The following is a 14,956-nucleotide window of genomic DNA, read 5'->3' as shown; positions in this document are numbered from 1 at the left end:
ATATTATTATAGTTATAATTAATTATAATTTTTAAAAATTGTTTGATGTAATATTTTGCTATATTTTTGTAGAGTTTATGAATATTGACATGTAATCACCTACTGCCTCTAGATCCGTACAATCCGAATGTGGAGGAGCATTTACGATTTATTGGTTTTTATCATGTTTTTCAAATTATGATAGTTCAATAAATCAGCAATGGTGAATGCTCTAATAGAGAGGTGGCACCCAAGCACACACACATTTTACTTTCCGATTGGTGAGTGTGCTGTGAGACTGAAAGATGTGACTGTTAATCTTGGTCTTCTGACAAACAGTTTTTCAGTGACAGGAGTGACTATGAGTAGTCACGAAGCCTTAGAGGTTGAGTGTTTGCACCAATTTGGGGGTTGCACCAAGAAAGTTAGACTGTAGAGGAAGTTTCATAAAATTGACGTGACTTCGAAATTTAAAAGATCGTTTGCAGTTGATTGACGAAAATAGCATTCAGAGGTACGTGAAGTGCCACATTATGTTGTTATTTGGTACGATCTTGTTCGGAGACAAGTCTGGGATAGCTGTGCACTTGAAATTTCTGCCTTTGCTTCGTGATTTTGGCAGTATCAGACAGTATAGTTGGGGATCGACATGCTTAGCACACCTGTACAGAGCGTTATGTAGGGCATCTCGTTTTGTGTATAGAAGTGTTAGTGGATCTTGTTGGATCTTGTGGTGCGAGAGAATGATGAGGATAATCCCGTTAGTGATGATGACAATCAAGAACAGGAGCCCCAGTCACCGTCACCGCCACCGCTACCACCACCTCAACAACAATAACCACAGTCCTCGGTCCCATATATACCTCAAACATAGTTTACCCCGTCATACCCATTACACCAGTAGTATTGGAATACTCTACAATTTGACACAGGAGATGAAGCTTTATTTAGCCAGTTACTTGGGTTCATGGGTGCAAACACAGGCCAATCACAATCTAACCATCAGCCTGATATGATGCTGCGTGGGTATTCCTTGGACGCGAGGCATTCATGCCGCACTTCCTCGAGTACTTCTGGAGGGAGAGTATCTGGAGACTCTAGTAGGAGTGACGATGGTCAAGGGATTCTTAACAGCCAAAACTCACAACGTATTTCAATGGATCTAATTGAAAAAAATGCTAAGACCATTGAGCACGAGAGTGATGACTATCTAGTAGAGCAATCGGATGGTAAGGATGACGATGAGAATGAAGATGGGGATGAGGATGAGATCAAGAATCCCATAATGACGACTATGATCATGGTGATGATCCAGAGCCTAGTACAAGTTTAGTTTTTTGTTGTTTGATTATATTGTATTCATATTTGGATATTCTGTTAGTAGATGTGATGTTACTTTTATATTCAAGTAATTTGGTTGATGTATACAAGTGAGACACCAACTCCAGATGAGACAGGTAAAGACTACAATTTTAGAGTTGATCCGCCACGTCGTAGCGCTAATTGATTCACCCGGTCCGCGTTCAAAAAGGACGCTACGAAGTGCAAGAGTTTTGTGAAAGATGTAAAATAGGCGACGAGATAGTAGTTGTTGTGTACTTAACTTTTCTACGTATCATTACTAGACATGTCAGAGAGTACTTGAATAAAATATAAAGTTTCAAATATCATGGAGTATTTGGATAAAATGTAAAACTCAGATAAAATATAAGACTCTACTGAGCATTATTGCCGGTACTTGCACCATCAGACTGACGGCATCTACTATGGTTATGACCCTCGACCCCATATTACCTACATCGCCTAGAACCACGTAATATTTGCGTATCCTCTGCGGATGGTATAATCTTTCATCGCCATAATGACAGTTTTTCTGACACTGAATTCCATTCCTACAATAAATTCACCATCCGCTACAATAGAAATTTCTACTACGATAACAGCCATACAATAAATATTTAATAAACAAATATTTAATAAGTGAAATTAAAAGTAAAATTTACCAATAATTTATTAATCATATCAAGTAATTAATATTAATATAAATAAAATTTACATTAAGTTATTATTTTAATTTTAACTAAACAAAAACATAAACAAATAAATAAATACTATTAATATTTAACTAAATCAATAACTAAATAAAAAAATTATTATCTTAAATTTAACTAAATAAAGATATAAACAAATGCTAATTAATTATATTTTCACATGTCACGTAACTAATTAATCCATGATCAATATAAATTATAAAAAAATTCTAATCCTTCGTATAAATATAGGCAATTACGCACCTGCATTCATATATTCAGAAAACTCTGGAGCATGCATGACCTCTAAATTCAAAGCGTGTATGAAAGATGACTCCTCAAATGGATGTTATTTGCCGGTGCATTTGCCACTTTTGTCACATTTACCTCCATAGTGCCGTCATCTTGATTTTTGTCTCCATCTGGACCAACAATCTCATAATTGCTTTCAAACTCTTTCTCATTATCACTATTGTAATCGTCCCATTCAATATTTTGGTCGGCTTCAAATTGTTCGAACCCAATATACAACTCAAAGAACAACATCTGAGAGCGACTTTCAATATACATTGAAAACATCTCTTGCATGCTCGCTTCATCAGTTACATATTTGGTTTGGAATTGAACGAATCCACCAAATACCAGTATAGGATACCTATATAAAATACATGATATTCTCCTTGACATTTCAGAATCTATCTTCTCACAAATTACACTTTTTAATTTTTCAAATGAGATTGTGAATGGAATAACAATATCTAACAGATTTTCACAAACAAATTCCACTCCTTCAGATGTTTGTAACAAAATCTTACAAAAATAATATACTTTTAGTACGACTCTATCATCTATTTTTTTCCCTCATATGAACATAAACTTCACTATAATTTTTTTCAAGCGCAAACCATAGTTCTAAAGGGGCTGAGGAAAGAAGAAGAAAAAGATCTGTCAACTCGGGATGAGTTGCACACAGACACACATATAAAACAAATCGGTTGGTCCGATTTTTATTGACACATTCAAAAAATATATATAATAATCAAATCGGACAGTCCAATTTGCTCTCCTCTGAAATTAAAAAAAATAAAAACTATATTTAAATTGGACGATCTGATTATATAGACTAAAATTCAAATTTTTTCTTCCACACAAATTGGACAGTCCGATTTGTATACCTATTTTTTTTAATAACCGAAATTTAAAAAAAAAAAACTACATTGAAATCGGACGGTTTGATTATCTACACTCAAATTCAAATTTTTTCTTTCACACAAATCGGACCGTTCGATTTGTATACCTACTTTCTCTAACAAAAAAATTTTATGGTCCGATTTCTTCTTTTTATGTTTTAAAAAAAACTGCCACCACATTCAGATTTAGCACCACCAATCTCCATAATAAGGCACAAGGTGTATATCGAAAAAAATGAGCCGAATAACCAAAATTAAAACATAATAGAAAAATGGTTTGCAAGTAAAGATTAAATTTACCTAATTTTTGTATGTATTTTCTAATCAATTAACAAATTGTTTTCAAACAAAAATTAGATCAAATATACAAATTTTTGCTATTTATAAAAAATATATATTTTTTAAAAATTTGTTATTATCATCTTTATGGTTCAAAATTATTTTTCTCAGCTACAACTTGGGATCCATTTTGTCTCTCCAGTTAAATAACAATTTAACATAGTAATATGGAAGCTGCGAGAAACTAAGAAAAAGAGAAACATAACCGTTTATTATTGGTCCTGTCATCCTGTGTTGTTTTGTCGTTTTGCAAAGTTTGTCGATTGTGAAGGTGAGTGAGCTGTAGAAGGAAGGAAGCACACACTGTTCACTCTAACTTTGACAGTGGCAATAATAATAATAAAGCAGAAGAAACAACACACAACACAATTGGTGTGTGTTTTGTTTTTGAGCGAGTCTGAGAGAGAGAAAGAGAGGATGTCTCATAATAATGCAACACAAGGGTAGTACCACCACGTTCACCACCACACACACTGTTACTGTTATTGGTAACAAACTTCTGATCCTTCCTTCCTTCCTTCCTTCAACAATGAAATAAATTGAAAACCAATGAATGAATGCTCACAATTCTTGTTCACATTGCATACCTTCTTCACGCTCTCTCTGTGAGTATTTTTATTTTTGTTTCTCTCTCTTTCTCTCTCTCTCCAATTTAAATGCTTGATTCTTTTAATGACACAAAAATCAAAAGAATCTGTATATAAAGGGAAATAACAAAATACTGAATCATGAGTCTGTTATCTACTGTTTTCCTGATTTAGCTCACAAAAGCATTGAGCACTGTGCTGATGGTTAAGAGACAAGCCTTTAAATATATGTATATATTCCACCACTCAGCATTTATGCTTCATCCTCTTTTGTTTCTGTGATTGATGGCACGAAAGAAAACACATAACAAAATGGGTGCACCACTGTTTTCACTGTACCTTTTCCAATTCCCATTGCTTTATTATTATTATTATTCTGTATAAAGATGAGAACTTGGAACTAAATTAGTAATCTTTTTCTTGCTTTTTTTAGCTAATGGTGTTAATTTCAGCTTGATGATTCATGTGTTGTACTAGTTCTGTTCTGGGGTTATTTCCTTTTTGGCAGTAGAATCAGATTGTGCAACACAGTTTTCTCTGAAAACTTTGATAATTTGAAGCCGGGGTTTTGGCCTTGCCCAGAAAGAAAAATGTTTGTTTAAACCTTCCTCTTTGCTGTGTTTGTCATTTTCTTCTTGCTTTATGATTTTCGTGGGAAAGTGTCACTGCTGAGAAAGCCAGAAATCATTTTAGAAAAGTGGAATTTCTATTGAGCAAAAATGGTACACAATACTATGTGTGAGTGCTTTTTGAGGGTATAGGGGACCAATACTTTTCAAATGTACTAAGCAAAGCCCCGAGATAGAGACCAACCTATAACTTAATTGATTCACATTGGCTTCCATTAATGTGCCATTTTCATGAAATAATTATTAAAAATCTTTAAAGGGTTGGACCAGAAAAATTCAGAATAGTGGCTCTAAGATAAGCTTCCTTCTTCACTCCACCTTCCCTCATTAGATTTTTAGAGCATCAGAAAAAGTTGCTTTATTGGGGGGTCTAGGTTGGATTTGTTTCTGGCATTTATGATTTGGAGGGTGGGGTTGTTGGCCTTTTATGAAAAACCAAAGCCTAAAACTGGAGCTTCTGATAATGGCCAATGAGTCATTATTTGCTGGGTTTGTTTACTATTGTGGGGTCTCATTCAATGACCGACTCCTGACAAAGGTGGTGTGATGAACTCAGATTTATTCATAGCTTTTCTAATGTTTGAAAACGAAGTTTTGGTAACTGCATGTTTGTTGGAAGAAATTAAACCATATTCACATCCACAGAGGCATACCCTCCAGGCATATATGAAGGAATTGGTAAACACATCACATCAATAGGGACTTGTGCTATTTATTATTTCTATAATAAAAAAGATTAATCAATTGCAAAATGACCCTTTTAAATGCTTCTAGAGGAACAGTATTTGAGAAAACCTGCTAAGGAATTTAACTGTACAGTGTAGTTTATAGTAACAGATTGATTAGGTGAGTATTTTAGTGCACACTTTAAATTTACCAAAAGAACATCACACTTTAAATCTACTAGGAGAGAGATAAATGAGTAACTGTAAACTTGGGGGGTCCTGCCTGTGAACTCAACTCATGGAATGGACTAGCACAACACACTGATACACAGATCTCTTGGGTTTATATGAGTAGCTTCTGGTTTTTGTTTCAGGTTCGGAATTCGCCTGTTAAACTAATTTATAGGCATAATTCATAAACATTGTTTGATCTATATAGTTGACTCTAATCGGTGGGATAAGACCTGTTGCTGTTGTGATCTACACTGTTGTAATTTACACTAGTAATATAGTTGTGACTATGTGCTGTGTATTTGTTCTGTTGCCAGGTTGTTTCTTTATCTGGTTTGGTTTTTTGGTTAGCTTTGTGCTGAGGGCTAAAAATAACAGGAGTTTTAACCAAAGATAGGTATGGAACAAGTAACTTTTTGGTTGTCTGTGAAAGAATATTGGTTGATATTTTCCTTTATAAATTAAACACAGAGAGAATTTTTTAAAATATGACGCTGTTTCTCAATTGTTATATTCTTAGTTAGCACTGTTTTCAATTATTGCTATACTGCATTTTATACTGGTAATGTTGGTGTTTTTGGATTCTGTTATTCATTAGTCCAGTTTCTGAGGTTTCATTGACATGTTCAATCTCTCTGATTTTTAATTATTGCTATGCTACATTGTATACTGATAATATTGTTTGATTTTTCTTTGTTTCTAGACAAACTAATGCAGTGGCAGCTTCATTTGGATTGTAATTTGCAGATTACAGTGACGACTGGTTTGCGAGTTTCTGAGGTCTTACTATGGAGTGGAATGCTAAATCTCTTGGGCAATGGGACTGGGAGAACTTATACTCATTCAATACAAAACCAACTGAAAATTCCAAGTTGCAACCAACGGATTGGAGCATGGAAGCAGATGGAGAAATCAATGTTGGGCTGATATATCCGTCCGGTGGTAGTGCTTGTTCCGGTTCTGAACTGATTCATGCTTCATCTAGGAGCTCAAAATCAGCTTCCATGAATTCATCATCAAATGGGGATAGCAAAGCATCCACAACCATGTTCACTTTCGAGCGTTCTCAAGACGACTCAACTGGTAAGAAAGAATTGTCAAAGGAAGAGCCAGTTGAAAATTCTCCAGCACCAGAGCCCTCTTCTGCCTCTGGTGAACCACTGCTCACTTTAAAGCTTGGTAAACGGTTGTACTTTGAGGATGTTTGTGCAGGAAGTGATTCCAAGAAACCATCTTCCATTGATGTTCCTATTTCATCTTCGAATACTGGAAAGAAATGTAAGGCCAATAGTCAGAACCTACAACACCCAAGCTGCCAGGTTGAAGGCTGTGGTCTAGACCTCTCATCCGCTAAAGATTACCATCGCAAACACAGGGTTTGCGAAAGCCATTCCAAATCCCCTAGGGTGCTTATAGCTGGTTTTGAACGCCGATTTTGCCAGCAATGCAGCAGGTTAATCTTTTTATGCAAGTGGCATTTTGTAATAGTAGCATATTTCTGGCATATGTTAAATAAATTGGCTAAAACTTTTTAACTTCACTTACATGATATTGAAGGTTCCACGGTCTATCAGAGTTTGATGACAAAAAGAGAAGCTGTAGACGGCGTCTTTCAGATCACAATGCAAGGCGTCGCAAACCTCAGCCTGAAGCAGTCCAATTAAATACATCTCCTCTGTCTTCATCACCCTATGGTATAATTATAACTCTGATTAGTGTGAATCCCTTCCCCCTTTAGAGTCTGTTTGAGTTTCATTTTTCCAGAGTGCAAATTGGAAAGAGGGAAGGATTCAAAACCCCTTCCCTTACTTCCCTTTGGTCATTGGCTAGTTTTTAACATATGAATAATGGAAAGTTTACCTAATTTTGCCTAAAGTACTATATTTGCTGATATGCTTGATGTCAAGGTTTTGGTGGAGATATATATTTTATCTTATAATCTATTGTTTTCCTTTACAAGACATAGGGCAATGAAGTGTTCTTAATTCTTAAAGGAAACTTGATAGCACATACTTGAAGAAAAACATGTATATGTTAAACTTGAAAATACAGTTAATTGCAACTTCTGCAATAACACTGTATATCTTTGTTGCATGTATTAGGCACCTAATAACCTGATATATAAAAACAAAATTCTAATGTGTTCTTTCATTTCAAAATTGTTAGATCAATATTCAATACTAGGTTACACTGTAATAACTCACAGTAACCAAGTAGGCACATCCAATCAGTAATCGCGAAAAATTATTACAATTTCATGAATAGACAATAAAGTATTCAATGTGTCGACATCTATGACGAAGATGGCCTTAAAAGTTGATGTCGTGGCAAGTAGAGTATTAGTAACATATCTACATGTTTTTACTTCTATTCTGCAGATGCGAGGCAATTAATGAATCCATTCGTTTATTCAAGAGCTGCTACGAATATAGGTTGGCAAGATATTCAAAACAGCAGGCTACCCCAGACAAAAGATTTCCTGATGAGGCCTGCGAAAGCCTTCGACAAGATACCAAGTATTGTCACTATGCTTTCTGATGATTTTAGTGACCTTGCATCCAAAGGCATGGCAACCAGTGGTAATTTCCTGGATTGTTTTATCTCTTTCAGAAGTTTCTTGATTTCACACTAAATTTGTTTGTTCATTCATCATCATACAGCCATAATTCTTTAGGCCATGTTGATTTCTTCCTAATATATACTTATAGTAGTGATTCCTAAAACAATGAAGGCATGCAAAGGCAGGTAGGATCAAACTAAATTGATAAAACGGTTAACTATATCGCTCTAAAAGATCCTCCAAATATAGACTGATAAATTAGATCAAACAAGACTATATTTATAATGTTATGATCTGAATCTACCTGAGCAACAATTATGATGGGGAAATGTTTCCTTCATTTAGTAACTAGAAACATTAGCTAAGATCATGATATAAGTTTTATCCAATGACAGAAATATAATACCTCTATTGCAGGGAAAGAAGATCCTATTAGCTCGTCCGATCCCAACCCCACACAAGATGTCAGCCGTGCTCTCTCTCTTCTGTCAACCAATTCATGGTCTACATATGCTATGACTCCACGTTTCCCTCTCGCTTCATCACAATATTCTCACCTCGATCAACAACCAGCCAATCCTAACATGTGTATCCCATTCTCAGATTGTGATAATAACAATCGCTTCCAAGAGTTTCAGATGTTTAGTGCTCCACCCTATGATTCTGGCTATCCTTGCAACCAGCTGGACTAAACATTGTGTGAACGCAATCATCCCAATGGTGTTATCACAACGAGGAATTTCCAGCTTCGTCGCGGCCTCATTACTTAAAATGGTTTGTAGGATCTAATCATCTTTTGCTCTATTAGAATGTTAGCTTCCCTACTTAGAAAGGAGTTGGAAAATTATAGAACTTGTTTGTATGCTGTGTGTGTGACTCTGTTTTCTGAATAGTGGGACATGTTTTCTAGACAATTTGATAACACGTTACACTCTTTTACCTTATATACCTTCTTCCAGTGCTTTAATCTTTGGTTTCTATTTAATCCTGGGTGCCATGAAGAAAGTCATTGCATTAAGGAGTTTGGAAGCTTTTCCAAAATTTCACATGGAAGTTAAACGCCTGTTCACTGAACTGAGCTGAATTTTATAACTGTAAATTTAATTCTCTGCCTTCACTGTGAGCATGCCTGGAAAGCTTAGAACTTATAAGCAGCTGTTTTTAACAGAGAAAAGGTAAAGGACTTTATATACACGTAATAAATAAATCATGTTAGAAAAAGATGAAAAGACTGTAGTTAAAGGCAAAAATGGTTCATAATTTTATGTTAAAAATACTATGTGCATTAATATTTCAAAACTTATGACTATAAATAGATGTCAATTGTTTCATAATACACAAATGCTATTTGGACAGTTCAGAGTTGTTTATACAACTTTGATTATAAACATTAAGCAACAAAGATATTGGTTGGTTCTAATTTTACATTGTCCGTCTATATAAGATCCACACTTTTGATTACTTACAACGCCACATAAAGTTATAATTGATAATTGTAATAACATTACCAAATTAACCTCAATATCAAATTAAACAATCTAAATAATCATCATATAACATATGCCTTTAATAATAGTTTATAACATTAATTCTCTAAATTATCTTCATTTGAAATTTTGAGTTTAATTAAGTATACAAGTACTATTTATTTATGTTTTGGAATAAAATTTAATTGATCAATGACTTTCTTATATTTTTATAGGATTGGTCCATTACTTTTACATATCAAAACTCTTTACTGTTTTATTTTCAAGCATTTTAATTTCCATAAGATACAAACTAAATTTTATTACAATCTCTTTCCCAGGTAGTTGAGAGCGTCCTTGCTTAGCAAACTGAGCATCACACAAGAAACGAGCCCCACCCATAGTCGCAATATTTTTCACTAACAATTACATGGTGAATGCCCCCTAAATAATATAAATGATATTTTTGAAGGTTTTTTTTTTTACATTATTAACGTAACTTTTTATTCTGATATTTAATTAAGTGTTGTCCTACTCTATGGAAACAATAAGCCGAGTTTTGAGTTTAAAAAGATTTAGTTCATTGGCTTTTGAATTGATTTGATAGTATATGTAAAGTTTATTGGTTATTTAAATAATATTCATGCTACTTGTGTATATAATACTGTTATGTAAATTATATTTTAACTAATTACATTATTATATATACAAGACTCGAATCACTCAATGTATATGTAAAATTGTAAATTGAACCACTTCGTGGGATTTTTTAAGTAAAACTTTAACAGTTAACTTCTATATTAGACTTGACAAAGTGCACGAGTGCACTACAGTAGTTTCATTTGATGTTAAAACTTAGTTGCAAATTTTAGGGGCCTCTGAATCTTTTTTCACTTTTTTTTTGGAAGAGAAACCTTAATTTTCAAATTTACTTAAAACCAGATATATAGCAGGTATTACATTGAAGGGGCAGCAAAATCAATAGTAAGCGATACCTTTAGATATTGCTACATCTCAAATTTACCCTTTCATTCAACACTGGTACGAAAACCGAATTAAACCTAGGGATGTTTATGGTTCAGTGTTTTCATAATTGAACTGACTGCACTAAACTATTTTAAATGGTTTAGATATTAAACCAAATTACTTTGTCACATAAAAAATTGATTTTAAACCAATTTATAATACAGTATACCAATTTAAACCAGTTCATACAAATAAAACCAGTTTTAATTAAAAAAATGAATTTAAACTGATTTATAGACTAAAATTAATTTTAACATATAAAAAATTAGTTTTTACATTTTCTCTCTCTCTTTCCTTCTCTTCCTCTCTTTCCCCCTCCTCTCAGTCTCTCTCCCTTTCTCTCTCTCCTTTTCTTCTTCCCCTCTCTCTCTTCTCTCCATCTCTCCCCTTCCTTTCTCTCTCTCTCTTTCTCTCTCTTCCCCTTTCACTCTTTCACTCTTTCTCTCCCTCCTCTCTCTTTGTCTTCCTCCCTCTCTCTCTCTCTTTTCTCTCTCTTCCCCTCTCTCTCTCCTTTCTTTCTCTCTCCCTTTCTCTCATTATCTCTCCCCTTATCCCTCTTCCTCTCTCTCTTCCTCTTTCTTTCTTTCTCTCTCTCCCCTTTCCCTATCCTCCTCCCCTCTTTCTCCTTCTCCTCTCTCTTGTTTTGGAGAGAAGAGAGAAAGAGAGAAAGAAGAAAAATATCAAGTGAGAGAAGGCTGAGAGAAAAAGAGAAAAGAGAGAAAGGAGGGTTGAAAGAGGAGAGGAGAGAGAAAGAGAGAAGAAAAAAAGAGAGGGAAAAAGAAGAGAGAGAGAGAAAGAAAAGGGAGAAAGAGGAAGAGAGGGAGAGAGGAGGGGGAGAAAGAGAAGGAGAGAGAGGGGAAGGGAGAAAGAGGAGAGAGAGAGAAAGGAAGGAGGAGGAAAAAAGGAGAGGGAGAGAGAAAGAGAGAGAGAAGGGAGAGAAAAAGAGGAGGGGAAGAGAGAGAGAGAGCGGAAGAGAGAAAGAGGGATACAAAGAGGAGGGAGAGAGAAGGGGGAGAAGGAAGAAAGAGGAAAAGAGAGAGAGAAGAGAAGGAAAAAGAAGAAAGAGAGAGGAAGGAGAGAAAGAAAGAGTGAAGGAAGAGAAAGAGAAAGAATATGTAAAAATTAATTTTGGAATTTAAATAAAACCATTTTAATTTGATTTAAAACTAACCATAAAACCTGATTTTTAATAAACTGATTTTTATAAAAACTATAGTTTCAGTTCAATTTTTTATTTAAAAAAACCAGTTTTTTTTTTTTTGCACACTCCTAATTAAACCAGCTAGTCATATTAGTTCAACAGAGTTCTCGAATCACATCCCTTCTTTTCCTCGCTAACGTTTAAGCACATAGAACAAAACCGTTTAGCCACTGCATAATTGTCCATCCACCATCTAGTTGCCACAATCAGGTGCACTACCCAGCCAGTTATGATAAAAACAATGCCATACAATGATTCTCGTACAAGCATTGGCAGCCACTCGTTGCCCACTAGTGATCAAGAATGTCAGTGATTGTTATGTAACATGGTTACTGCCAATCTGATTTCAGCAAGTGTCGGTGGCTCATTGCGAAAAGCAAGAACAGGAAGTTCACTTGCTTTAAGGAACGTGTTTCCAAGGGTTTGTTGCTTTTTATTTTGGACAAAAGGGATTTGTTACTTTAGGATTAGTAATTGGTGATTCAGTTACAAATTGGGCTTGACTCTTGGCCAGCCTTATTTTTAAAGGATCAACAAGCAACAAAGCTGTGTCATTCATTGACCCAACAAACAAGAAAAGAAATGTGCACCTGAGGCCTGAGGCTTTAGTTGAATAACAAATCAAATACTGCACTCAGGATTCGAAACCCGTCCAGCAATGGATGGAAACCTTCAAGTGTTGTGTGTGTAATGTGAGGGAATTCGTGATGTGAATGACTAGAGTTGTGACTGTCCAATCCATCTAACAAGAATTAAGTTATACTTATATGTGATCATTTATTTATTTATTTTAAATAGGCCTGACCATAATACACCAGACTTAAACCACGGACATGAATGGTTCGATTTCCCTTCCATTCAGTATTCTCAACCATGGTTCATTGTTCACAAACAAAACAATGTTCTTCACGCAATGGATGGCTCCTAAATACAATGAAAGGTTACCTAGTTTATTTCTCCCTCCTATTCCGTTTAGACAAAGTCAAACAACGTGTAGATCGTAGAGCAGTGAACTTGCTGCTAAGTTGGTAATTGACTTGGACTGTCGACAACTACCCCATCTTGACATAGAAAATTTCTATAACTTTCTTCGAAATCATCCACTCATGTGACCACATAGAATATGCAGGAAACCAGGAAAATGTGTGATATATCATAAACCTCATGTAGTGATCAACATTCCAAGTGATGATCTTACCTTGTACGTGTTATAGCAAGAGGTGCTACGTGTTAAATAACCCTATTAAAATTCTGCCATCAACCAAAATTAATCTACTCCTAAACATCAATTAAGTGCTACATGTGATGACACAAAAAAGGATTTAGAAATGCTGATGCACCTAATAGTGAAGGTAGGATAACGAGCAGACGCTTTTACAGCTAAATAATCTAAACTTCCAAATTTCACATGCTTTTGACGCATCTATTCATCTAACGATAAACTTAAAACAGACAACCAGAACCAAATGAAAACTTAGAACTGGGAGGAAGCTGCAATAACCTTTCTGCCACTGGTAACTTACCTAAATGCATATGGGAACATTACCACTAGAATAACGAGTTGATTCTGAAGAGTATAGGAAACCTATCTGTGAAATTCCAGAACCGACTTTTAAAATCTTGCCAGGAAAGCTGGCTGACACATGCATCACAACAATCCAAGACCAAAATACCATCTCAGTTAATACAACAACTTGACACACATAATGAGAAGGTGAATGTGAATTGACAACTGCTTCAAATAGAGGACGACAAGACTGACTGTCAGACACCGAAATTGGGCAAAGCTTGATGACAACTCTGGACCTTCTCAACCCTCAAATATGTCCTAGAACTCACTGGAACAGTAAATAATTGCAAATTAAATATTGCAATGGATAAATATAAAGTAAATATTAAGCACATACGTAAAGCTGAAATAAAAAGATCCAAATGAAAGAAAGCAAAGATGAAACTCCATCTTAAATAACACCTTCACAATGGCTTGCCAGTTTAAAATGTTCATTATGTTACACAGATCTTGTAAGATGAATAGATGTTGCAACAAGCTTTGAATGTTAACAAAATGCAAGTATTTTCCACAACAAACCTGATCGTTTTGATCTGGAGCTGGTGAGGTTGATTTCTCTGCTTCAGCTGGCTTGTCAGCACCACAATTCTGTCTGTTGCACTTGGTTCTGAATGGATAGTTTATGTTGTTACACTTGTCACACTTCCAGCTCCCTTCAGGCATCTTTTGCTCTGAATGACAAGTACAAAAATCAGGAAACATAATTAACAATTACACTTCTACATAAGCCAAAGCCACAAAGGCATCATTCAAGTAGGGACAGATGCTTTGCCAACTTACTTGAATTTTTGTCTGACTTCGAGGGCTGCAGCACATGTTCACATCCAACAATTGTAAACAATAACGATGAATGTCAAACATAAATTGACATTTTTTCTATATAAAAGAAATTAACATAAATCAATTTGCTCAATGTAAAGGCAGCAGACCTGGGATCCAGGCTTCGGTGTATTGCACTTTCTCATGTTGCATACAGGTCTAAATGAGAAGTTGACATTGCCACATTTTGGACATGTCCAATCGTTGTCACGAGTTGCATCTACATGAAAAATAGGAAGTGGAAGAAACAATGCTACATCAAGAAACTCTCAGTTGAATTAAAAATACAAATATTCCAAATAGAACAAACCTGCACCCTTTTTTGGAGCCTTGTCCTCAGGAAAAAATCCCGGCCTAGGACCCTGCTCAGGCAGAAATTGACTATTAAATTCCAACTAGCAACACAGATGAATTATACAGCATGACAGTCTTGTCCAAACATTGTAATTTATAAACAACAACGTTCAACATCTAATGTCATACCATTGCTCCAGGTCCAATAGGCATACCCAGTCCATATCGGTCTAAGAGTGGTGGCATGCCATATATTCCACCTGCCATGGAATTTCCAACCAAAAGGTTAATATTAACTGGAACAGGATCCAATCAACAAAGGAGATATTACAGAAGCAACAGCAAAAATAACATTAAATACACAATTGCA

The 14,956-nt window shown here is 35.2% G+C and overlaps 2 protein-coding genes across 5 annotated transcripts in view; one reads left to right on the top strand and one right to left on the bottom strand.

The window, feature by feature from the left end:
* On the top strand, positions 3,727-9,154 carry LOC107638279 (squamosa promoter-binding-like protein 12). Of its 4 annotated transcripts, none has more exons than XM_021120384.1 (6): positions 3,727-4,143; positions 5,968-6,047; positions 6,398-7,103; positions 7,208-7,344; positions 8,029-8,229; positions 8,628-9,154. In XM_021120384.1, the coding sequence occupies exons 3-6, from the start codon at positions 6,439-6,441 to the stop codon at positions 8,900-8,902; spliced, it is 1,278 nt and encodes a 425-aa protein (XP_020976043.1). In that variant the 5' UTR covers positions 3,727-4,143; positions 5,968-6,047; positions 6,398-6,438; the 3' UTR covers positions 8,903-9,154. The 4 variants fall into 4 exon arrangements, with proteins under 4 accessions (XP_020976043.1, XP_020976044.1, XP_016196962.1 ...); XM_016341476.2 differs by lacking the exon at positions 5,968-6,047 and having other exon boundaries at positions 3,731-4,143; positions 6,398-6,733; positions 6,863-7,103; XM_021120385.1 differs by lacking the exon at positions 5,968-6,047 and having other exon boundaries at positions 6,354-7,103.
* LOC107638281 (ranBP2-type zinc finger protein At1g67325) overlaps positions 12,734-14,956 on the bottom strand; it is a gene marked incomplete at its 5' end in the record, with an annotated part of 5,171 nt that continues 2,948 nt past the window's right edge. The window contains 6 exon segments of the mRNA XM_016341481.2: positions 12,734-13,741; positions 13,993-14,144; positions 14,254-14,278; positions 14,403-14,512; positions 14,603-14,654; positions 14,776-14,846. Of these exon segments, the coding sequence (XP_016196967.1) occupies positions 13,739-13,741; positions 13,993-14,144; positions 14,254-14,278; positions 14,403-14,512; positions 14,603-14,654; positions 14,776-14,846 (413 nt within the window).

Source organism: Arachis ipaensis, chromosome B04 (assembly GCF_000816755.2).
Source record: "Arachis ipaensis cultivar K30076 chromosome B04, Araip1.1, whole genome shotgun sequence".
Classification (NCBI taxonomy): domain Eukaryota; kingdom Viridiplantae; phylum Streptophyta; class Magnoliopsida; order Fabales; family Fabaceae; genus Arachis; species Arachis ipaensis.
The sequence above is the reverse complement of the archived record's forward strand: the minus strand, read 5'-3'. Positions and strand labels throughout refer to the sequence as shown.